This window comes from Salvelinus alpinus, chromosome 9, assembly GCF_045679555.1.
Source record: "Salvelinus alpinus chromosome 9, SLU_Salpinus.1, whole genome shotgun sequence".
In the NCBI taxonomy this organism is placed as follows: Eukaryota; Metazoa; Chordata; class Actinopteri; order Salmoniformes; family Salmonidae; genus Salvelinus; species Salvelinus alpinus.
The window spans coordinates 45,831,605-45,856,843 of NC_092094.1; the positions used below are offsets into that span (position 1 = coordinate 45,831,605).

At 42.9% G+C, this 25,239-nt stretch overlaps 1 protein-coding gene across 2 annotated transcripts; it reads left to right on the plus strand.

The window, feature by feature from the left end:
• The first annotated feature begins 4,581 nt into the window (after positions 1 to 4,581).
• On the plus strand, positions 4,582 to 21,998 carry LOC139530199 (mixed lineage kinase domain-like protein). 2 transcript variants are annotated; one of them, XM_071326388.1, is made up of 11 exons: positions 4,582 to 4,659; positions 15,082 to 15,525; positions 15,742 to 15,828; positions 16,266 to 16,443; positions 16,544 to 16,644; positions 19,380 to 19,515; positions 20,552 to 20,636; positions 20,828 to 20,967; positions 21,131 to 21,180; positions 21,361 to 21,501; positions 21,629 to 21,998. In XM_071326388.1, exons 2-11 carry the CDS (start codon positions 15,084 to 15,086, stop codon positions 21,676 to 21,678), a joined length of 1,410 nt encoding a protein of 469 aa, XP_071182489.1. In that variant the 5' UTR covers positions 4,582 to 4,659; positions 15,082 to 15,083; the 3' UTR covers positions 21,679 to 21,998. The 2 variants fall into 2 exon arrangements, with proteins under 2 accessions (XP_071182489.1, XP_071182488.1); XM_071326387.1 differs by lacking the exon at positions 4,582 to 4,659 and adding an exon at positions 10,675 to 11,479.
• Positions 21,999 to 25,239: the final 3,241 nt, after the last annotated feature.

Sequence of the window (25,239 nt, forward strand, 5' to 3'; positions counted from 1 at the left end):
AGGTGTTATAACAAAACAAGGTGAACGGATGGTTCACTTGACTGACTTAGATTGTAACTATTGTTACTCCGGGGTGCCAGTTCCAGAAAGTACATTTTTTATTGATAAATCCCACATCATAGTAATATTTCCTGCATCATATCCCCCCCCCCACAATACCTTTCCCCTCTTCTATCCCCCCAGGGACTTGAAATCCCCCACAAATGAAATGACCCACCCCTAAAATGGTTTCTCCAAATCTGGCAACACTGTTTAGCTTTCGCACTACGGTTAGGCTAGGCAGTAGGCTTGCATTTGGGGTGATTGGTCAACTGTAAACGACTTGTCAAGTCGTGTGCTCCGGTTTATGTATACACTGTAACAGGGAGGGTGCTAAGCTGACATATGTAATTATTTTAAGGGGGTCATACTATGGATAATTTAGCTATTTGATTTGGAATTTTAAGAACCCTTTAGGTATAAAAAAACATATAAAAAATGATTTGATAAGATATTGATTTTGGCCTTTACTACTAAAGCCCACAAAAACGCATTAATAACACATTCATAAATAGCTAAAAACACAGTCAAAAAATACAAATAAATAAATCACAGTCAAAAAATACAAAAAAAATCAAAAAAAATAAATAAATATATATATATATATATATACAGTTGAAGTCAGAAGTTTACATACACGTTTTTCAATCACTCCACAAATTTCTTGTTAAGAAACTATAGTTTTGGCAAGTCGGTTAGGATATATTTTTTCAACAATTGTTTACAGACAGATTATTTCACTTATAACTCACTGTATCACAATTCCAGTGGGTCAGAAGTTTACATACACTAAGTTGATTGTGCCTTTAAACAGCTTGGAAATTCCAGAAAATGTCATTGCTTTAGAAGCTTCTGATAGGCTAATTGACATCATTCGAGTCAATTGGAGGTGTATCTGTGGATGTATTTCAAGGCCTACCTTCAAACTCAGTGCCTCTTTGCTTGACATCATGGGATACTCAAAAGAAATCAGCCAAGACCTCAGAAAAAAATTGTAGACCTCCACAAGTCTGGTTGATCCTTGGGAGCAATTTCCAAACGCCTGAAGGTACCACCTTCCTATCTGTACAAACAATAGTACGCAAGTATAAACACCATGGGACCACGCAGCCGTCATACCGCTCAGGAAAGAGTTCTGTCTCCTGGAGAGTACTTTGGTGCGAAAAGTGCAAATCAATTCCAGAACAACAGCAAAGGACCTTGTGAAGATGCTGGAGGAAACAGGTACAAAAGTATCTATATCCACGGAAAAACAAGTCCTATATCGACATAACCTGAAAGGCCGCTCAGCAAGGAAGAAGCCACTGCTCCAAAACCGCCATAAAAAGCCAGACTACGGTTTGCAACTGCACATGGGGACAAAGATCATACTTTTTGGAGAAATGTCCTCTGGTCTGATAAACAAAAGTTGAACTGTTTGGCCATAATGACCATTGTTATGTTTGGAGGAAAAAGGGGGAGGCTTGCAAGCCGAAGAACACCATCCCAACTGTGAAGCACGGGGGTGGCAGCATCATGTTGTGGGGGTGCTTTGCTGCAGGAGGGACTGGTGCACTTCACAAAATAGATGTCATCATGAGGGCGGAGAATTATGTGGTTATATTGAAGCAACATCTCAAGACATCCGTCCGGATGTTAAAGCTTGGTCACAAATGCGTCTTCCAAATGGACAATGACCCCAAGCATACTTCCAAAGTTGTGGCAAAATGGCTTAAGAACAACAAAGTCAAGGTATTGGATTGGCCATCACAAAGCCCTGACCTCAATCCTATAGAATATTTGTGATCTGAACTGAAAATGTGTGTGCGAGCGAGGAGGCCTACAAACCTGACTCAGTTACACCAGCTCTGTCAGGAGGAGCGGGCCAAAATTCACCCATCTTATTGTGGGAAGCTTGTGGAAAGCTACCCGAAAAGTTTGACCCAAGTTAAACAATTTCAAGGCAATGCTACCAAATACTAATTGAGTGTATGTAAACTTCTGACCCACTGAGAATGTGATGAAAGAAATAAAAGCTGAAATAAATCATTCTCTCTGTTATTATTCTGAAATTTCCCATTCTTAAAATAAAGTGGTGATCCTAACTGACCTAAGATGGAATTCTTACGAGGATTAAATGTCAGGAATTGTGAATAACTGAGTTTAAATGTATTTTGCTAAGGTGTATGTAAACCTCCAACTTCAAATTTATATATATATATATATCAGACCTCAGGATAAGACCCCGATGCAGACAGTTTGAAATAACAAATGTTTATTTACTAAACGGGGCAGGCAAACGACAGGTCAAGGGCAGGCAGAGGTCAGTAATCCAGGGCAGAGTACGTAAGGTACAGAACGGCAGGCAGGCTCAGGTTCAGGGCAGGCAGGGGTCAGTAATCCAGGGCAGTGTCAAGAGGTACAGAACGTCAGGCAGGCTCAGGTTCAGGGCAGAGTCTGTAAGGTACAGAACGGCAGGCAGGCTCAGGTTCAGGGCAGGCAGGGGTCAGTAATCCAGGGCAGAGTCTGTAAGGTACAGAACGGCAGGCAGGCTCAGGTTCAGGGCAGGCAGGGGTCAGTAATCCAGGGCAGAGTCTGTAAGGTACAGAGTGGCAGGCAGGCTCAGGTTCAGGGCAGGCAGGGGTCAGTAATCCAGGGCAGTGTCAAGAGGTACAGAACGGCAGGCAGGCTCAGGTTCAGGGCAGGCAGGGGTCAGTAATCCAGGGCAGAGTCTGTAAGGTACAGAACGGCAGGCAGGCTCAGGTTCAGGGCAGGCAGGGGTCAGTAATCCAGGGCAGAGTCTGTAAAGTACAGAGTGGCAGGCAGGCTCAGGTTCAGGGCAGGCAGGGGTCAGTAATCCAGGGCAGAGTCCGTAAGGTACAGAACGGCAGGCAGGCTCAGGTTCAGGGCAGGCAGGGGTCAGTAATCCAGGGCAGAGTCCGTAAGGTACAGAACGGCAGGCAGGCTCAGGTTCAGGGCAGGCAGGGGTCAGTAATCCAGGGCAGAGTCCGTAAGGTACAGAACGGCAGGCAGGCTCAGGTTCAGGGCAGGCAGGGGTCAGTAATCCAGGGCAGAGTCCGTAAGGTACAGAACGGCAGGCAGGCTCAGGTTCAGGGCAGGCAGGGGTCAGTAATCCAGGGCAGAGTCCGTAAGGTACAGAACGGCAGGCGGGCTCAGGTTCAGGGCAGGCAGGGGTCAGTAATCCAGGGCAGAGTCCGTAAGGTACAGAACGGCAGGCGGGCTCAGGTTCAGGGCAGGCAGGGGTCAGTAATCCAGGGCAGAGTCCGTAAGGTACAGAACGGCAGGCAGGCTCAGGTTCAGGGCAGGCAGGGGTCAGTAATCCAGGGCAGAGTCCGTAAGGTACAGAACGGCAGGCAGGCTCAGGTTCAGGGCAGGCAGGGGTCAGTAATCCAGGGCAGAGTCCGTAAGGTACAGAACGGCAGGCAGGCTCAGGTTCAGGGCAGGCAGGGGTCAGTAATCCAGGGCAGAGTCCGTAAGGTACAGAACGGCAGGCAGGCTCAGGTTCAGGGCAGGCAGGGGTCAGTAATCCAGGGCAGAGTCCGTAAGGTACAGAACGGCAGGCAGGCTCAGGTTCAGGGCAGGCAGGGGTCAGTAATCCAGGGCAGAGTCCGTAAGGTACAGAACGGCAGGCAGGCTCAGGTTCAGGGCAGGCAGGGGTCAGTAATCCAGGGCAGAGTCCGTAAGGTACAGAACGGCAGGCAGGCTCAGGTTCAGGGCAGGCAGGGGTCAGTAATCCAGGGCAGAGTCTGTAAGGTACAGAACGGCAGGCAGGTTCAGGTTCAGAGCAGGCAGGAGTCAGTAATCCAGGGCAGAGTCTGTAAGGTACAGAACGGCAGGCAGGTTCAGGTTCAGGGCAGGCAGGAGTCAGTAATCCAGGGCAGTGTCAAGAGGTACAGAACGGCAGGCCTGATCACCCATGACGATGAGACAATGTAGAGGGAGGTGGTCAGTGACCTGATTGTGGACTACAGCGCCGCTTCCCAATCAGAAGGTTCAAAAGATTTGGCATGGTTCCTCAAATCCTCAAAGTTATACAGCTGCACCACTGAGAGCATCTTATTATTCTTTTTTTGTCTTATTACTTGTTTGTTTCACAATAAAAAATATTTTGCATCTTCAAAGTGGTAGGCATATTGTGTAAATCAAATGATACAAACTTCCCAAAAATTCATTTTAATTCTAGGTTGCAATGCAACAAAATAGGAAAAATGCCAAGGGGGGTGAATACTTTCGCAAGCCACTGTAAGTACTTTACACCACTGTCACCTTCCCAATGCACGCTCAGTGCCATTATTGACATATTTCATAACTTTTGATTGATTGGACAAAATATATTTATTTACACATTTGGTCATTTGGGGTCCCTTGTTTAAGCAAGTAGGTACATGGCATGCTATACCATATTTTAGCAGGCAATCACTATTGTTAAGAAAGAAATTAGATAAGCAGACCTGAACTGAAATAAACCGAGGAAGTGCACAGCTGTAGCCTATTGTAAGTTGTAGTGGTGTTGTAGGAGGAGCTCAAGACAAACCAGTGTCAGTGAACATAAAGGGTGTGGTCTCCTTTTAGTTTCAAAGGTCATTGAAGTCTCTGCACCAACAACAACAGTCTCTCAAGGTATGTTTAATTTCAAACTTACAATAGATTTTAGGTTGAACAGAGAACAGTAACTGCTTGTGTTGCATGTGATCTTTTCTGTAGCTGAACTGTTATACTAACTGTACTTAAAAGTTCAAATTAACTGTATACTTAATGGCGAACATGTATGGGTATCCTAAAGCCTGCTTCCTGCTGTTGAGAGCAATGCATTTTGTTCAAATCATTCCTCATATATCCATGAGCAAGGCCTCCAAATTTGGGCCATCGGGCTCAGTTGGGGTGACGATGTCTCATAGTGATTTTGGGAAATGCGTTATAGCATTGCAGCAATATGGTAGTGTGGTGGAAAAAACACTTGTAAGACATTCCAGTCTCAATATGCACGGGAAAACCAATTCAACTCGCTCTTAGTTCTCACATACATTTTATACAGACCCAGTATGGGTGGGGTGTTTCACATGCCATTCGTATGAGTCAGGAACTTCTGCTTATCCCTAGTTAGCAGTCCCATAGGCAACAGACAAATCATGCCAAGGACACACGATTGAGAGCATAGCAGAGAACAGAGCAATCTTACAGAAATTAAGAGGAAAAGGATGATCGGTCCCTTCTTCAGGCCATTTAAGATACCAAATTAAATGTTCCTCTTCCACAGTTGCTTTCTCTGTGTTACCACTCATCCCTCTATCCCATACATTTTTCCCCATAGGGATTTTACCCTATGACAAACGATGTCAGTATACAACAAGTTATTACTCACCCGTTAATCATAACTTTTCACACACACAGCTAGAACAGGGTTTTAGAGATATTTTTAGATATAGGACCAAAGCAGGATCCACGCATTAACCCCACAGAAGCCTTTTTCCAATATGGCTGCCGAACAACTCTGTTCTCATCTGACCATACCAGCATGAAATATTATTGTAGTATGCCCAGTAATATCTTAAAATGTACATAGTGATGTAGAATACACAACCAAATGAGTCCAGTGTACCAGATATAAAGATGTTAAATCATTCACAGAAATGTGGTAAGAATGTGTCCTGTCAGAATCAAAGCTGTCAAAATCTGTGTTTTCTGAGTATGCTTTGATCCTTTTTTGCTATATTTAATCTTCAATCATTTAAAATGTATTTATACATGTAAATAGTAATGAATGTGCGCTGATTAAAATGATATAAAATGTTATCCTATTAACTGTTTTAATTTTGAGGACTATAAACCTGCCCCGTACATTCCATTACAATGTTCTCAAATCCAATGTTGGACCTGTTATCAGGTTTTAGGTATGACCCAGATGCAGACAGTGTCAAAGAAACAAGTTTATTTCTAGTACAGGGGCAGGCAAACGACAGGTCAAAGACAGGCAGAGGTCAGTAATCCAGAGAGGGTGTAAAAGGTCCAGAATGGCAGGCAGTCTCAGGGTCAGGGCAGGCAAAACGGTCAAAACCGGGAAGGACTAGAAAACAGGAGCAAGAACAGACAGGAGCAGCGGAACAAACGCTGGTAAGTTTCACAAAACAAAACGAACTGGTAACAGACAAACAGAGAACACAGGTATAAATACACAGGGGATAATGGGGAAGATGGGCGACACCTGGAGGTGGGTGGAGACAAACACAGGTGAAACAGATCAGGGTGTGACACCTGTTGAGACCTCTTATATTAATCTATATTTTTGGCATTCTAGTAACAGACCAATCTGCTATGGCCCCATAGTAAGAATACATCTTAATTTAGAATAGCTATGTGTCATGGTTTGCTGCTCTCATCATCAATATATTAGGTTCAAATGTATTGGTATTCCTATGGAATGCTGCAAGTTTTTAATCCTGTTTTATGAAATTTGAATAGGATAATGGGATAAAGTTGTATAGGTTATAAGATAACTTTGTACTGTATATAATTTTAATCATCTTATATCCACGAATACTCACATCTACATATCCATTTTACATGTTTGAAGATTAAATATAGCAATTATTGATCATGTCATCTTCAGAAATCAGTGATTCTGACAACTTTTTGGGCACATTCTTACCAAAATTCTGTGAATTATTTAAAATATTTGTATACACGCCCCCCTCCGTATTTATCTGGACAGTGAAGCTAAAACTTTTAAGCTAAAACTTTTAATTTGGCTCTATACTTCAGCATTTTGGATTAGAGATCAAATGTTTCATATCTGTTTTACCGTTTAGAAATTAAAGCACTTTGTATCTAGCTCCCCCCCCCCACCCACCAATTTGAAGGTCTCGTAAGTATTTGCACAAGTAAAGTGTTCATGTGTATACGAGATAATAGAGTATTTCAGGTGTACTGTACTGGTTGAGTAACTCTGCACATCTCGTAATGGTGTTACAGTATGAGATACTCAACACCAATGTATTACTGAGACTGACCTCCCAAGGACCTTTATATTTGATTTTATTTAACATTTATTTAACTAGGCAAGTCAGTTGAACAAATTCTAGGCGAGTCAGTTGAACAAAGTATTATTTACAATGACGGCATTCTCTATGGACTTACCTTTCACCATTACTACATTAGTTAACAGTTTACTACAGCAGTCACCAAGTTGACACAGATTCTCAATCTCACCCATGTGAAGGTGGATGTAGCGGATAAAATACATCTCTAAAAAAGGTATCGTACCATAGAGTATGAAGGTCATCAAACTTGTTTCTGCAAGTGGTATGCAATTACCATTGATATGAGTGGGTCTATATCAGCATACATTTAAATGTGAAGATTTACAGTATCTTATATAGGGTCCCGCATTAAATGACGTACAGCTTATAAAGGCTTCATAAAGCCTTCGTAAACGCTACATAAATGTGTTAAAAATCATCTATAACCATATGTCATCCTTTATAAAGGTTCTTTAATGTGGCATAACTCAATCAAATGTATTTATAAATCCCTTTTTACATCAGCAGATGCCACAATGTTCTTATACAGAAACCCAGCCTAAAACCCCAAACAGCAAGCAATGCAGATGTAGAAGCACGGTGGCTAGGAAAAACTCCCTAGGAAGAAACCTAGAGAGGAACCAGGCTCTGAGGGGTAGCCAGTCCTCTTCTGGCTGTGCCGGGTGTAGATTATAAGAGTACATGGCCATTAAGGCCAGATTAATAATCCCAGCGGTTGTAGAGGGTGCAACAGGTCAGCAGCACGACCGGTGAACTGGGGACGGTCAGGAGTGATCAGGCCAGGTCGTCCTGAGGTATGGTCCTAGGGCTCAGGTCCTCCAGGAGGGGAGGGAGAGGGAATTAGAGGGAGCATAGTTAAATTCACACAGGACACCAGATAAGACAGGAGAATTATACCAGATAAAACCCTAACCCCCTGGTACATAGACTAGAGCAGCATAAATACTGGAGGCTGAGACAGGAGGGGTCGGGGGACACTGTGGCACGATCTGACGATACCACGGACATGGCCAACCAGACAGGATATAACCCCACCCACTGTGCCAAAGCACAGCCCCCACACCACTAGAGAGATATCAACAGACCACCAACTTACTACCCTGAGACAAGACTGAGTATAGCCCACGAAGATCTCCTCCACCGCATGAGCCTGGGGGGGTGCAAGACAGAACAGGAAGATCACATCAGTGACTCAACCAACTCAAGTTGAGTATAGCGCAAAAAAAGTCTAGCACAACATGACACACCCCTCCTAGGGACCGCATGGAAGAGCACAAGTAAGCCAGTGTGCCTCAGCCCCCGTAATAGTCAGAGGCAGAGAATCCCAGTGGAGAGAGGGGAGCCAGCCAGGCAGAGACAGCAAGGGCGGTTCGTCATTCCAGTGCCTTGCCGTTCACCTTCGCACCGCTGGGCCAGACTACACTCAATTATAGGACCTACTGAAAATATGAGTCTTCAGTAAAGACTTAAAAATCGAGACAGAGTCTCCATCTTTCACATGGATATGCAGACCATTCCATTAAAATGGAGCTCTATAGGAGAAAGCCCTGCCTCCCGCTGTTTGCTTCGAAATTCTATGGACGGAGGCCTGGGTCTTGTGACCGCAGTGTATGTGTAGGTATGTACAGCAGGACCAAATCGGAGAGATAGATAGGAGCAAGTCCATGTAACGCTGTAGATTTTAGGGCTGACCCCATTTAGTCGATTGGGCGACTGTTTAGTCATAGACTGTTGAACAACCGAGATTTCTTTAGTGGAGCAGTAGCTATATATATGTTTATATATATATATATATATATATACATATATATATACATACATACATACATACATACATACATACATACATACATACATACATACATACATACATACATACATACATACAGTGGGGAGAACAAGTATTTGATACACTGCCGATTTTGCAGGTTTTCCTACTTACAAAGCATGTAGAGGTCTGTCATTTTTATCATAGGTACACTTCAACTGTGAGAGACGGAATCTAAAACAAAAATCCAGAAAATCACATTGTATGATTTTTAAATAATTAATTTGCATTTTATTGCATGACATAAGTATTTGATCACCTACCAACCAGTAAGAATTCCGGCTCTCACAGACCTGTTAGTTTTTCTTTAAGAAGCCCTCCTGTTCTCCACTCATTACCTGTATTAACTGCACCTGTTTGAACTCGTTACCTGTATAAAAGACACCTGTCCACACACTCAATCAAACAGATTCCAACCTCTCCACAATGGCCAAGACCAGAGAGCTGTGTAAGGACATCAGGGATAAAATTGTAGACCTGCACAAGGCTGGGATGGGCTACAGGACAATAGGCAAGCAGCTTGGTGAGAAGGAAACAACTGTTGGCGCAATTATTAGAAAATGGAAGAAGTTCAAGATGACGGTCAATCACCCTCGGTCTGGGGCTCCATGCAAGATTTCACCTCGTGGGGCATCAATGATCATGAGGAAGGTGAGGGATCAGCCCAGAACTACACGGCAGGACCTGGTCAATGACCTGAAGAGAGCTGGGACCACAGTCTCAAAGAAAACCATTAGTAACACACTACGCCGTCATGGATTAAAATCCTGCAGCGCACGCAAGGTCCCCCTGCTTAAGCCAGTGCATGTCCAGGCCTGTCTGAAGTTTGCCAATGACCATCTGGATGATCCAGAGGAGGAATGGGAGAAGGTCATGTGGTCTGATGAGACAAAAATAGAGCTTTTTGGACTAACTCCACTCGCCGTGTTTGGAGGACAGAAGAATGTATGAGTTGCAACCCCAAGAACACCATCCCAACCGTGAAGCATGGAGGTGGAAACATCATTCTTTGGGGATGCTTTTCTGCAAAGGGGACCAGGACGACTGCATCCGTATTGAGGGGAGGATGGATGGGGCCATGTATCGCGAGATCTTGAGCCAACAACCTCCTTCCCTCAGTAAGAGCATTGAAGATGGGTCGTGGCTGGGTCTTCCAGCATGACAACGATCACGAAGCACACAGCCAGGGCAACTAAGGAGTGGCTCCGTAAGAAGCATCTCAAGGTCCTGGAGTGGCCTAGCCAGTCTCCAGACCTGAACCCAATAGAAAATCTTTGGAGGGAGCTGAAAGTCCGTATTGCCCAGCGACAGCCCCGAAACCTGAAGGATCTGGAGAAGATCTGTAGGGAGGAGTGGGCCAAAATCCCTGCTGCAGTGTGTGCAAACCTAGTCAAGAACTACAGGAAACGTATGATCTCTGTAATTGCAAACAAAGGTTTCTGTACCAAATATTAAGTTCTGCTTTTCTGATGTATCAAATACTTATGTCATGCAATAAAATGCAAATTAATTACTTAAAAATCATACAATGTGATTTTCTGGATTTTTGTTTTAGATTCCGTTTCTCATAGTTGAAGTGTACCTATGATAAAAATTACAGACCTCTACATGCTTTGTAAGTAGGAAAACCTGCAAAATCGGCAGTGTATCAAATACTTGTTCTCCCCACTGTATATATACAGTATATATATATATACAGTTGAAGTCAGAAGTTTACATACACCTTAGCCAAATACATTTAAACTCAGTTTTTCACAATTCCTGTCATTTAATTCTAGTAACAATGTCCTGTCTTAGGTCAGTTAGGATCACCACTTTATTTTAAGAATGTGAAATGTCAGAATAATAGTAGAGAGAATAATTTATTTCAGATTTAACTTCCTGACTGATGTCTTGAGATGTTGCTTCAATATATCCACATAATTTTCCTCCCTCATGATGCCATCTATTTTGTGAAGTGCACCAGTCCCTCTTGCAGCAAAGCACCCCCACAACATGATGCTGCCACCCCCGTGCTTCACGGTTGGGATGGTGTTCTTCGGCTTGCAAGACTCCCCCTTTTCCCTCCAAACATAATGATGGTCATCATGGCCAAACAGTTCTAATTTTGTTTCATCAGACCAGAGGACATTTCTCCAAAAGTACGATCTTTGTCCCCATGTGCAGTAACAAACCGTAGTCTGGCTTTTTTATGGCGGTTTTGGGGCAGTGGCTTCTTCCTTGCTGAGCGGCCTTTCAGGTTATGTCAATATAGGACTCGTTTTACTGTGGACATAGATACTTTTGTAACTTTGCTGTTGTTCTGGGATTGATTTGCACTTCTCGCCCCAAAGTACGTTCATCTCTAGGAGACAGAACGCGTCTCCTTCCTGAGGGGAATGGCAGCTGCGTGGTCCCATGGTGTTTACACTTGCGTACTACTGTTTGTACAGATGAACGTGGTACCTTCAGGCATTTGGAAATTGCTCCCAAGGATGAACCAGACTTGTGGAGGTCTACAATTTTTTTTCTGAGGTCTTGGCTGATTCCTTTTGATTTTCCCTTGATGTCAAGCAAAGAGGCACTGAGTTTGAAGGTAGGCCTTGAAATACATCCACAGGTACACCTCCAATTGACTAAAATGATGTAAATTAGCCTAACAGATGCTTCTAAAGCCATGACATAATTTTCTGGAATTTCCAAGCTGTTTAAATGCACAGTCAACTTAGTGTATGTAAACTTCTGACCCATTGGAATTGTGATACAGTGAATTATAAGTGAAATAATCTGTCTGTTAACAATTGTTTGAAAAATTACTTGTGTCATGTACAAAGTAGATGTCCTAACTGACTTGCCAAAACTATGGTTTGTTAACAAGAAATTTGTGGAGTGGTTGAAAAACGAGTTTTAATTACTCCAACCTAAGTTAATGTAAACGTCCGACTTAAACTGTATACTTAATTCAAAATAAATGCCTCATCCTATTTTAGATTCCTCGCACAGGGCGTCATAAATGTTGTGTCTTTACTATCATTAACAGAGGTTGTGTTTAAAGCTAACATCTGGAATTGTTTTACGATGGTCATACCAAGGATCACTTAACTATTTGATTTTGATATTTAGGACCCCTTAAAGTATCTCCCCCAACATTCCCCAAAAATGTCAACGTCTGTAAAATACCTATTTTCAACATCAGAAAAATAAGTATTTTCAACTTTCATTCAGAACGGAAAATGAACCTGATTTCAACATCCGTAAAATACGCATTTTTCAACGTCCGGAAAACGATGCCAATGTATTTTAACCATACATAAAATACATTTTCACCTTTCATTCAGAACCTAAAATTAACCTAACTTCATCGTCTGGAAAATACATATTTTAGAAGTATTTTCAATGTCATTTTGCTTACTAGTACTATACTATTTTTGTGGTGGGCGTAATTTTTTCGTCTCGCCTATGATCGGTCCTGCCTATTGTGCCCTATTCGGACAGGATTTGTTTAACTGTGGGAGGTCGGATAATGTAATTATGTGCAGGAGCACAAAACATCACATCTGTAATTTTAGTCCGGTCTGAAACTGCCATGTCAGTAATTTGTACATGTCAGGAGAGTAACAATTCCAGCCAGAATAACCTACTGTTGTATTGGCGAACTCCAATGTATTCTGATAATAGACCCGTGCGAATCGACATCCCTCTGTTTTGAGAGAATTGTCTGAGTTTGACAGGTGATGCTCGCGGTTTGGGCAAGAAAACAATAACTGATTCGATACATTGAACTAAGTGATGCGCATAAGCTATATATGAATAGCCTACATTAAAAAAATATGAATAGCCTACATGTTAAATAAAGGTTAAATAAAAAATAAGTAAAAAAACATGTAACCTATCAAGTTTCACAGTAAATGCTTTTGTTTATGTTTTGTGTGTATGAATTGAAAATTGCCAAATGCATCAGTAAGCCTATTTAATGCAACTCTTGATGTTAATAGATTGAAAATCAGATGCATACAACTGACCTAAATGTTTGGAAATGATAAGTTAACCTTCTAATTTATAACTTTAAAATGCATCTTAAAAGTGCAATTGCACAGTTTAGCTCACATCTGAAGCCTGGTGGGAATTTAGGACGTACTGTGGATCGCTAAAATATCCTAATGATTATGAACAAAACACTTCTTCAATTGAAATATTATGGTGACACTATAGGAAATATGGTTTGGTATGGTTTAGAAACTTTTGATTGAACATGATTTGGAAAGACACACACCTGCCTATATAAGGTCCCACAATTGACAGTGCATGTCGGAGCAATAACCAAGCCATGAGGTCGAAGGAATTGTCCATGGAACTCAGATATATTTTAACCTTTATTTAACTAGGCAAGTCAGTTAAGAACTAATTCTGATTTACAATGATGGCCTACCCCCGACAAAACCCTAACCCCGGACGACGCTGGGCCAATTGTGCCCCGACCTATGGGACTCCCAATCACGGCCGGTTGTGATACAGCTTGGAATCGAACCAGGGTCTGTTGTGATGCCTCTAGCACTGAGATGCAGTGCCTTAGACCGCTACACCACTCGGGAGATCTGTGTCGATTCACAGACCTGGGGAAGGGTATCAAAACATTTCTGCAGCATTGAAGGTCCACAAGAACACAGTGGCCTCCATTCTTAAATGGAAAAAGTTTGGAACCACCAAGACTCTTCCTAGAGTTAGATGGAAAAAGTTTGGAACCACCAAGACTCTTCCTAGAGCTGGCCGCCCGGCCAAACTGAGCAATCGGGGGAGAAGGGCCTTAGTCAGGGAGGTGGGGATATTTTTCAGCGGCAGGTACTGGGAGATTAGTCAGGATCGAGGGAAAGATGAACGGAGCAAAGTACAGAGAGATCCTGGAAGAAAACCTTCTCCAGAGCGCTCAGAACCTCAGACTGGGGTGAAGGTTCACCTTCCAACAGGACAACTACCTTAAGCATACATCCAAGACAACACAGGAGTGGCTCTGAACAAGTCTCTGAATGTCCTTGAGTGGCTCAGCCAGAGCCCGGACTTGAACCCGATCTAACATCTCTGGAGAGACCTGAAAATAGCTGTGCAGCGACGCTCCCCATCCAACCTGACAGAGCTTGAGAGGATCTGCAGAGAAGAATGGGAGAAACTCCCCAAATACAGGTGTGCCAAGCTTGTAGCATCATACCCAAGAAGACTTGAGGCTGTACTCGCTGCCAAAGGTACGGAGTAAAGGGTCTGAATACTTATGTAAATGTGATATTTCTGTTTTTTAACTTTAATAAAATGTAAAAACATTTCTAAAAACCTGTTTTTGCTTTGTCATTATGGGTATTGTGTATAGATTGATAAGGGGGAAAAAACGATTTAATACATTTTAGAATAAGGCTGTAACGTAACAAAATGTGGAAAAAGTCACAGGGTCTGAATACTTTCTGAATGCACTGTATGGGGGATACAACAATCCCAGCTCTGCAGATTTTGCTGCGAAGAGACAGAATCGTTAGATCATTTGTTTTGGTACTGTCCATATGTAGCTTGTTTTTGGTCGCAGGTTCAGAAATGGCTGAAGATTTGTTTACCTGGCGCTAACTCTGCAAATAGCACTGCTGGATGTTTTGAAAAGTCATAGTCAATTGATCAATAAATAATAATACTCTTAGCAAAAATGTTTATCTTTAATTTACAATATGTAGAAACTATGAGAATAGAAAGGTTCACACATTTTGTGAAACGTCACAGCTCAGTTGAGAAATATATGGCAAATAACTGGACAGTGTTCAGAGATTGATGGTAGCTGAAAGATGGGACTAAAAACAAACAAAAGATAACTAATGTCAAATGTACTGTGTCCGTAAAATGTATATAGTATGTATAAGCTGGATGTAGAAGCCTAAGTGCTGTTGTCCATTAGTTTACTCCAATTTGGGGCGGGGAGGTAGGGTTAAGGGAAATTATTCAAGGAAAATATATATTTATAAAAAGTATATATATATATTGGAAATGATGCAGACAATTACATTGATAGAAGCCACAATCTATTTGCAATATTAAAGATGATCTACCCCCTAAAAAAATCCCCAAAAATGTATACTCTAGCTAGAGACATTCTCAGACCTATGTTTGGGGGGAAAACTTGTCTAATGCATTTCTAAACCTTTGTCTCTTCTCCTCTCTCCCCAGCCATGGACATCATAAAGCCCATCTTGGGCAAAGCGAAGAAGCTCTATTCTTTATGTGCTGAAGTGAAAGCCAATAAAAAGCGCTGTCAGCGTTTGGCCCAGCGCGTAAAAGCCTTGGCAGATACGGTGAGTATGGTAAAGGGGCTGGGGGAAGACCCTGCCCCTGTGGAGAACAGCCTGCATGAGCTCAAACTCACCCTGGAAAATGCCCAGGACATGGTTGAGAAATACGCAAGCACCAAATACATGTACCGCGTCTTGAAGGCCTACAAGCAGGGAGAAGAGTTTGAGAGTTTGACCATGCGCCTGTATGATTCAGCTCAGGTGCTGTCGCTAGCCCTGCAGGTGGATCACAGAGAGCAGCTACAGCAGAGATTCAATGAGGAGACGCGATGGAGAGAGGATAAGGCGGACAGGGAGATCGATCATCTGGAGCAGCAGAAATGTAAGACGCTTCTACCATGCACTTTTTAGTGCAAGGTCTTAATCATGTAGCCACCCTATATATGTGTACTTTGGTCACTGCCAGGAGGTCTGGGCTGTTTTATGGCCAGTCACTGATCCTGCCGACTACACCATATGTAGCAGTGTGTGTGTGTGTGTGTGTGGCTTGACTGGGGGCAATTTCAAGCAGGTGACATTGTGCATATTTATCCCACAGTGCTACATGAGAAAGTGGAAGAAGTGCTAGGGAAAGTGGACTCCACCCAAGAAGATGTAAAAGACATCAAAGCCATTTTGGAAACCTGTAAGTAAGCCTCTATAGATTAATGTCCAAATGAATGAAACTAAGATTGTTTCATCTTTATTTGTTTACTAGCAGTACTACTTAATTTGGAATCTGAGCAACTATTGTTTCTCATTTCTCGTTGACCTTGACCAGCGTCTGATGATAAAGGAGACTGTGTGTCTGTTTGCGTTTTTGTTCCTTTGTGGTTTTACCCTTCCCCATTTTTGTTTGATACTACAAGCACTCAAGTTTTACTCATACAAACTCATGCAAACTACAAAACACAGCATAGTTTACATCCTACACCAGGAAAGCACTCCATGGTCTCACTGTATTTTGCATGATGGTGTGTTTTCCTGTTGGACCTTTAGTTATGTGTTATTGATTTGTTATGTTCCTAAGTCCCTGTATGACTTGCTATCTCATTGACTTTGTTCTGTGTTTCCCATTGACAGTAAAGAAGCCGAGAATTTTAGATCAAGACATAAGAGAGATCAAGCCAGAGGAGCTGATCTACGACCTGCCCAAAGAGCCCTTCATTAAAAATGACAATTCGGAGATATTCAAAGGAGAGTACAACAAATTCCCAGTGGCCATCAAAAGATACACCTACTCAAGTAGCACAAGCCTGAGGTATGTAGCATAGCATACAAGACATCTCAGAGAGTTCTTGTAACATCAGCTTCGGTGCTGAACATCTATTTATTTAATGGGTTATGTTTGTCCCACACAGTCAGGTGAGAAGCGTCTTTAAAAAGGAAGTGGAGACTATGAAACGCTTTGAGTCACCAAACATCCTGCGAATGTTTGGGATCTGTGTCCAGGAAGAGAGCGGTGAGTGAGCTTATTTTTGCAGTATGTGAAATACTGTAGTTGCTGAACAAATAGGAGACTGGATACAATCAGAATCATATTTATTCACCATGTACACCCAGAATTTGATTTTGTGAAATGGTGCTGCCACAGTAAACAGAATAAACAAGCAGAATATAGATGAAGAATTTACATGAATCCACATACCGTCTGTACACTATGAACAGCAACAAAAAAAACGAATAATTGTGCATGGTATGGATGTATAAACAAATGTACAGTCCATGATGTGCAATGGATTCGAACTACATATGCAGTCAGTCAGTGGCAGAGGGAAAATTGGCAACCGCATATGTGCAAGAATGTGCATAGCGAAGTACAGTTACTGTATAATGAGCAAAGTAATCAGGACATGATATCAAATCAAATCAAACTTTATTTGTCACCTGTGCCGACCTTACCGTGAAATGCTTACAGGCCCCTAACCAGCAGTGCAGTTCAAGAAAGAGTTAAGAAAATATTTACCAAATAAAATAAATAGTAACACAATAAAATGACTATATACAGGGGGTACCGGTACCGAGTCAATGCGATGGGGTACAGGTTAGTCAAGGTAATTTGTACATGTAGTTAGGGGTGAAGTAACTATGAATAGATAATAAACAGCGAGTAGCCGCAGTGTAAAAAACAAATGGAGTGGTGGGTGTCAATGTAAATAATCCGGTGGCCATTTGATTAATTGTTCAGCAGTCTTATGGCTTGGGGGTAGAAGCTGTTAAGGAGCCTTTTGGTCCTAGACTTGGTGCTCCGGTACCGCTTGCCGTGCGCTATCAGAGAAAACAGTCTATAACTTGGGTGACTGGAGTCTGACAATTTTTTGGGCTTTCCTCTGACACGGCTTAGTATATAGGTCTTAGATAGCAGGAAGCTTGGCCCCAGTGATGTATTGGGCTGTACGCAGTACCCTCTGAAGCGCTTTATGATCAAATGCCGAGCAGTTACCATAGCAGGCGGTGATGCAACCGGTCAGGACACTCTCGATGGTGCAGCTGTATAACTTTTTGAGGATTTTGGGACCCATGCCAAATCTTTTTAGTCTCCTGAGGGGGAAAAGGTGTTGTCGTGCCCTCAAGACTGTCTTGGTGTGTTTGGACCATGATAGTTCCTTGGTAATGTGGACACCAAGGAACATGAAACGCTCGACCCGCTCCACTACAGCCCCGTCGATGTTAATGGGGACCTGTTCAGCCCACAATTTCCTGTAGTCCACGATCGGCCCATGACGCTTTGTTTGTTTGATGGGGTACGATTGTTCGTCTGAGGGCATAGCGGGATTTCTTATAAGCGTCCGGATTAGTGTTCCGCTCCTTGAAAGCAGCAGCTCTAGCCTTTAGCTCGACGCGGATGTTGCCTGTAATCCATGGCTTCTGGTTTGGATATGTACGTACGGTCACTGTGGGGACGACGTCATCAATGCACTTATTTATGAAGCCAAGGACTGAGACGGTATACTCCTCAATGCCATGGATGAATCCCGGGAACATATTAGATGAATTCAGGAACATATTCCTGTCTGTGCCAGTCTGTGCTAGCAAAACAGTCCTGTAGCGTAGCATCTGCGTCATCTGACCACTTCCGTATTGAGCGAGTCACTGGTACTTCCTGCTTTAGTTTTTTCTTGTAAGCAGGAATCAGGAGGATAGAATTATGGTCAGATTTGCCAAATGGAGGGCGGGGGAGAGCTTTGTATGCATCTCTGTGTGTGGAGTAAAGGTGGTCTGAGTTTCTTTCCTCTGGTTGCACATGTGACATGCTGGTAGAAATGAGGTAAAACGGATTTAAGTTTGCCAGCATTAATGTCCCCGGCCACTATGAGCGCCGTTTCTGGATAAGCATTTTGTTGTTTGATTATGGCCTACAGCTGGTTGAGTGCGGTCTTAGTGCCAGCATCTGTTTGTGGTGGTAAATAAGACGGCTACGAATAATATAGATGAGAACTCTCTTGGTAGATAGTGTTGTCTACAGCTTATCATAAGGTACTCTACCTCAGGCAAGCAATACCTCGAGACTTCTTTAATATTAGACATCGCGCACCAGCTGTTATTGACAAATAGACACACACCCCCACCCCTCTTCTTACCAAACTTAGCTTCTCTGGCCTGCCGGTGCATGGAAAATCCCAACAGCTCTATATTATCCATGTCGTCGTTCAGCCACGACTCGGTGAAACATAAGTTATTACAGTTTTTAATGTCCCGTTTGTAGTATAATCTTGATAGTAGGTCATCCATTTTATTTTCCAATGATTGCACGATGAACAATAGAACAGATGGCAGTGGGAGTTTTCTCACTCGCCTACGAATTCTCAGAAGGCCTTCTTTTCTTCAAATAAATGACGGGGATTTGGGCCTGTTCCCAAGAAGGCAGTATATCCTTCGTGTCGGACTAGTTTAAGAAAAAATATTCTTCCAGTTTGAGGTAGGTAATCGCTGTTATGATGTCCAGAAGTTATTTGAGGGTCATAAAAGATGGTGGCAGCAACATTATGTACAAAATAAGTACACAAATAAGTTACAAATAACGCAAAAAAACTAACCAAATAGCACAGTTGGTTGGGAGCATGTAAAACGTCAGCCATCCCCTCCAGCGCCATTTACCAAAGAAAAATGTGATTTCAGAATATGATATCAAAATGTGATGATGATGTGCCATTGTTGCATTTAATAATCCTCTTCTCTACCGTGGTTGTATCGCAGGACCCAATCCAAACTACCTCATTGTCATGGAGTTTTGTGAGAAGGGCAGTCTGAGAAAGGTGCTGGATTCCCAAAGGAAGCTGCCCTGGGACAGAAATGCTCGCATGAGTCTGGATGCAGCACAGGGCCTCTACAGGTAACAGGTTGATGTTTATTGTCATGAGTCTGGATGCAGCACAGGGCCTCTACAGGTAGCAGGTTGATGTTTATTGTCATGAGTCTGGATGCAGCACAGGGCCTCTACAGGTAACAGGTTGATGTTTATTGTCATGAGTCTGGATGCAGCACAGGGCCTCTACAGGTAACAGGTTGATGTTTATTGTCATGAGTCTGGATGCAGCACGGGACCTCTACAGATAGCAGGTTGATGTTTATTGTCATGAGTCTGGATGCAGCACAGGGCCTCTACAGGTAGCAGGTTGATGTTTATTGTCATGAGTCTGGATGCAGCACAGGACCTCTACAGGTAGCAGGTTGATGTTTATTGTCATGAGTATGGATGCAGCACGGGGCCTCTACAGGTAACAGGTTGATGTTTATTGTCATGAGTCTGGATGCAACACGAGGCCTCTACAGGTATACCACCATAGAAATGAATGTCTTTACCCTGTGCCCTACACAAGTAGACCAGTCACAACACCTATTGCACATGACACAAAGAGCACCACCTCTATCATATTGTTGCCATTAATGTGTTAAGTCGATACAATAAAGAATCGATCTATAGTCTAATCTTTTATTTGAATAATGTCTCTGTCGGGTACCTTCCCTTTCTAATCTCTACCCTTCTACCTCTCCAAAAGTAGAAAGTCATGTGTCCTGTACACACATGAAAGGGCTTCACCAGAGCAGTGGAAAGCAACGCCAATAGCTGGCTAATAAAGTCGCACTTCTAATAGCCATGCCATGGCCAAGTGTCACAGGTAACACGGCAGGTACAATTTGGCCATATTCGAAAGAGGATCGTTAAATACCTGTTCATGTGTCTACAATCCACCTACTAAAACTTCTGTCCACCATTATTAGTATGTGCTGCTTCTTCTTCACTAAAACAATAGGTACACTGGATCTGTGCCCTGTACCTCTGTCACTAAAGTTCACAGCACTAGAAAGTGTACCCTAATCACATTGAGCTACCCTGTCAAGACTAGCTAATATCTCAATCACTATAGATTGCACCAGTCGGAGGAGAAGTTTAAAGTGCATGGATGCATCAACAGTAGCAAGTTCCTGGTAGATGTCGGGTACAGAGTGAAGGTATGAGGTTCAATGCAGTCCTCTACACATCCATGTGTGTTGGCACCACTAAGTGATAGACCCAGAAAGTAAGGCCACTGCTAAATAGAGGCAGAGGTTGTTTTGAAGATGTGTAGTTGATGTTCCGTGTTCACAGTGTTGCAGTACTCTATCGCAATGTAATTGTTTTGGGGTCCGCTGTGTGTGGACAGCTGGCAGGTTTTGAGCTGGCCCAAACAGAGACGTCGTTGAAGAGGACTAAGGACAGGAAGAGGAGCTCCTTATGCTACAGCTCCCCTCAGCAGCTTGAGAGTGTCAACCATCCCTACAACAAAGCTTGTGAGATGTACAGGTCTGCTTCCAATCAGACTTACAACACACTCTCCACTTTTGTAAATGAATGAATGTCAAAATCACAGAAATTATTTTGTATGTTCAAATGTTCTCTGTTGGTGTAATGCAGGCCCTAAGTATACTGCTAGTTCACTCTGTTTGAATTGTTGTGTTCGTTGCAGTTTTGGCATTGTCCTTTGGGAGATTGCAACCTGCAAGATTCCCTTCAAAGGTGTGTCAACTCCATTAATTTAAAGGCTGTGTGTAACAAACACTATCAGCAATAACAGTGATACTGTATATCTGGAAATAGCATGGTTGGGTTTTCTCTCTCTCTATAAGCATGCAGTAGTTGCTCTGTCATATTTAGAAATGTATCATTCAATGTCTGTTCTCTTGTACTTCTGATCAGACTGCTCACACAAAGAGGTGTATCAGAGGGTGTGTACAGAAAAATATACTGAACCTTTTCTTGAAGACTGCCCTCAACAGTTGGGAGAACTGATCAACGACTGTCGCTCCTACGACAGCTTCTACAGGCCGACAGCGGGCGGTAATGCAACACAACTAAATGGCATATGATGAATGTGCAGGAACATACATTTCTTTCAGCTGTTCCATATGGATTCCTATTTGTCCTCTCAGTTATTGTTTCCTAATCAAGTTTCTCTGTTCCACAGTGTTGGTTGACAAACTGCGCAATGTGGTGGAGCAGTTAGAGGAGGACTAACAAACACGGAGGTTCATCTCCATCTCCAGAGTTCTCAGAAACATGGCCGGAGAAGAGAAAAACCATGAACCGCTATCATCCCCACTCCCCAGGTCAAAGGAAGACCAACCAACCCCTTGCCAAAACCTTTGTTTCTGGCAAACCTTTGGCCAATTTGTTGCAAATTTGCAGCAAACTCATATTTTCAAATGCAAATTAGTTTTTGGGCAAACTGTTGCTGTAAATTTTTCATGCAATGCGTGAACTTCTGGCAAAGAATCTTGGGAAACTTGTGGTGAACATTCTATTGTTTGCTGCAAACTTAATATGAATATGCGAAATTGGATCTGGTTTTTGGTTGCCGCGTGTTGACACTGAAATGTTGTATCTGTTTTACACCTGTTTCACCTTTACCCTTTAGAGAGAGTTCTCAGCTATCCATATTTAATGGTAGGCTAATCTAGGGGGTCCCAGGTGGGTGGGGGGGGGGGGGGGGGCAGCTGTCCGAGTGGATGTCTCAGTCAATAATTTTTTAATCCAGAGGCCTCACACTCCTCTTTGAAAGGGTTATTGTACTCTTTAAGATGGGCCCTTAACTTATGACATAGTAAACAGTTAATTTTACCCCCTTAAAACCTTTCTGGACTACCCATCCCGGATCCAGGATCATTCTCATCAGAAACGCTGACTAGCATAGCCTAGCCTAGCGCCACAGGGAATATAATATAATATAATTTCATGAAATCACAAGTCCAATACAGCAAATGAAAGAGAAACATCTTGTGAATCCAGCCAACATGTCCGATTTTTAAAATGTTTTACAGCGAAAACACAACATATATTTATGTTAGCTCACCACAATAGCCCAACAAACAACGCCATTCTTTCACGGCAAATATAGCTTTCACAAAACCCACAAATAGAGATAAAATTAATCATTAACCTTTGAACAACTTCATCAGATGACAGTCTTATGACATCATGTTATACAATACATTTATGTTTTGTTCGAAAATTTGCATATTTATAGCTACAAATCGTGGTTTTACATTGGCGACATGGTCAGAAGTGGCTCCAAAATGTCCGGAGAAATTTTAGAGAGTCACGTAATCTAACAGAAAAACTCATCATAAACTTTGCTGAAAAATACATGTTGTACATATAATTAAAGATACACTGGTTCTTAATGCAACCGCTGTGTTAGATTAAAAAAAATAACTTTAGTAAAAAGCACAGCATGCAATAATCTGAGACAGCGCTAAGCCATTCTCCGCAATGTTGGAGTCAACAGAGTCAACAAAAATACGAAATAACATCATAAATATTCCCTTACCTTTGATGAACTTTCATCAGAATGCAGTGCCAGGAATCCTAGTTCCACAATAAATCGTTGTTTTGTTTTAGAATGTCCATTTCTTCTGTCAAATTAGCAACTTTGGCTAGCATGTGTAGCTCAGGTGTCCATGAAGATTTGACGCAATGAACGAAAATTTCAAAAAGTGATAATAAAAGTCGAATAAACTGGTCAAACTCAGTTGAGAATCCATCTTTAGGATGTTTTTCTCATATATATCCAATAACGTCCCAGACGGAGCATTTCTTCGTGTCTACCTAACGCATTGCAGACAAAGATATGACATACCCAAGTGCGTAGCCAAATACTGCCAATATGGCTGACCTGTCACTCCAAAGACTCCAATCCGGTCCCACATAAGGCTAGACACTTCATTCCACGTTCTACTGCCTGTTGACATCTAGTGGAAGGCGTATGAAGTGCATACAGATCCATAAATACAAGGCAATTGAATAGGCGATGCCTTTCACAGAGACCCATTTCAGAATTTTCACTTCCTGTTTGGAAGTTTGCCTGCCAAATTAGTTCTGTTTTACTCACAGATATAATTCAAACAGTTTTAGAAACTTCAGAGTGTTTTCTATCCAATAGTAATATAATATGCATATCATATGATCTAGGACAGAGTACGAGGCCGTTTAAATTGGGCACAATTATATCCAAAAGTGAAAAGGGCTATTTCCAAGAGGTTTTAATAACCTTTTACTGCAGTGGGCTAGATCAGGGGCACACAGAATGTTTCTTGGTAATCTTAAACAAATTTACTGTGAAACAAAAGGACACACCTCACACACAGGGTTATGGACTTAAAAAAGAAGACATCAGTAACATGTCAGATATACACTGCTCAAAAAAATAAAGGGAACACTTAAACAACACAATGTAACTCCAAGTCAATCACACTTCTGTGAAATCAAACTGTCCACTTAGGAAGCAATACTGATTGACAATAAATTTCACATGCTGTTGTGCAAATGGAATAGACAAAAGGTGGAAATTATAGGCAATTAGCAAGACACCCCCAATAAAGGAGTGATTCTGCAGGTGGTGACCACAGACCACTTCTCAGTTTCTATGCTTCCTGGCTGATGTTTTGGTCACTTTTGAATGCTGGCGGTGCTTTCACTCTAGTGGTAGCATGAGACGGAGTCTACAACCCACACAAGTGGCTCAGGTAGTGCAGCTCATCCAGGATGGCACATCAATGCGAGCTGTGGCAAGAAGGTTTGCTGTGTCTGTCAGCGTAGTGTCTAGAGCATGGAGGCGCTACCAGGAGACAGGCCAGTACATCAGGAGACGTGGAGGAGGCCGTAGGAGGGCAACAACCCAGCAGCAGGACCGCTACCTCCGCCTTTGTGCAAGGAGGAGCAGGTGGCGCACTGCCAGAGCCCTGCAAAATGACCTCCAGCAGGCCACAAATGTGCATGTGTCTGCTCAAACGGTCAGAAACAGACTCCATGAGGGTGGTATGAGGGCCCGACGTCCACAGGTGGGGGTTGTGCTTACAGCCCAACACCGTGCAGGACGTTTGGCATTTGCCAGAGAACACCAAGATTGGCAAATTCGCCACTGGCGCCCTGTGCTCTTCACAGATTAAAGCAGGTTCACACTGAGCACGTGACAGACGTGACAGAGTCTGGAGACGCCGTGGAGAACGTTCTGCTGCCTGCAACATCCTCCAGCATGACCGATTTGGCGGTGGGTCAGTCATGGTGTGGGGTGGCATTTCTTTGGGGGCCGCACAGCCCTCCATGTGCTCGCCAGAGGTAGCCTGACTGCCATTAGGTACCGAGATGAGATCCTCAGACCCTTTGTGAGACCATATGCTGACACATGCACATTTGTGACCTGCTGGAGGTCATTTTGCAGGGCTCTGGCAGTGCTCCTCTTTGCACAAAGGCGGCGGTAGCGGTCCTGCTGCTGGGTTGTTGCCCTCCTACGGCCTCCTCCACGTCTCCTGATGTACTGGCCTGTCTCCTGGTAGCGCCTCCATGCTCTGGACACTACGCTGACAGACACAGCAAACCTTCTTGCCACAGCTCGCATTGATGTGCCATCCTGGATGAGCTGCACTACCTGAGCCACTTGTGTGGGTTGTAGACTCCGTCTCATGCTACCACTAGAGTGAAAGCACCGCCAGCATTCAAAAGTGACCAAAACATCAGCCAGGAAGCATAGAAACTGTGGTCACCACCTGCAGAACCACTCCTTTATTGGGGGTGTCTTGC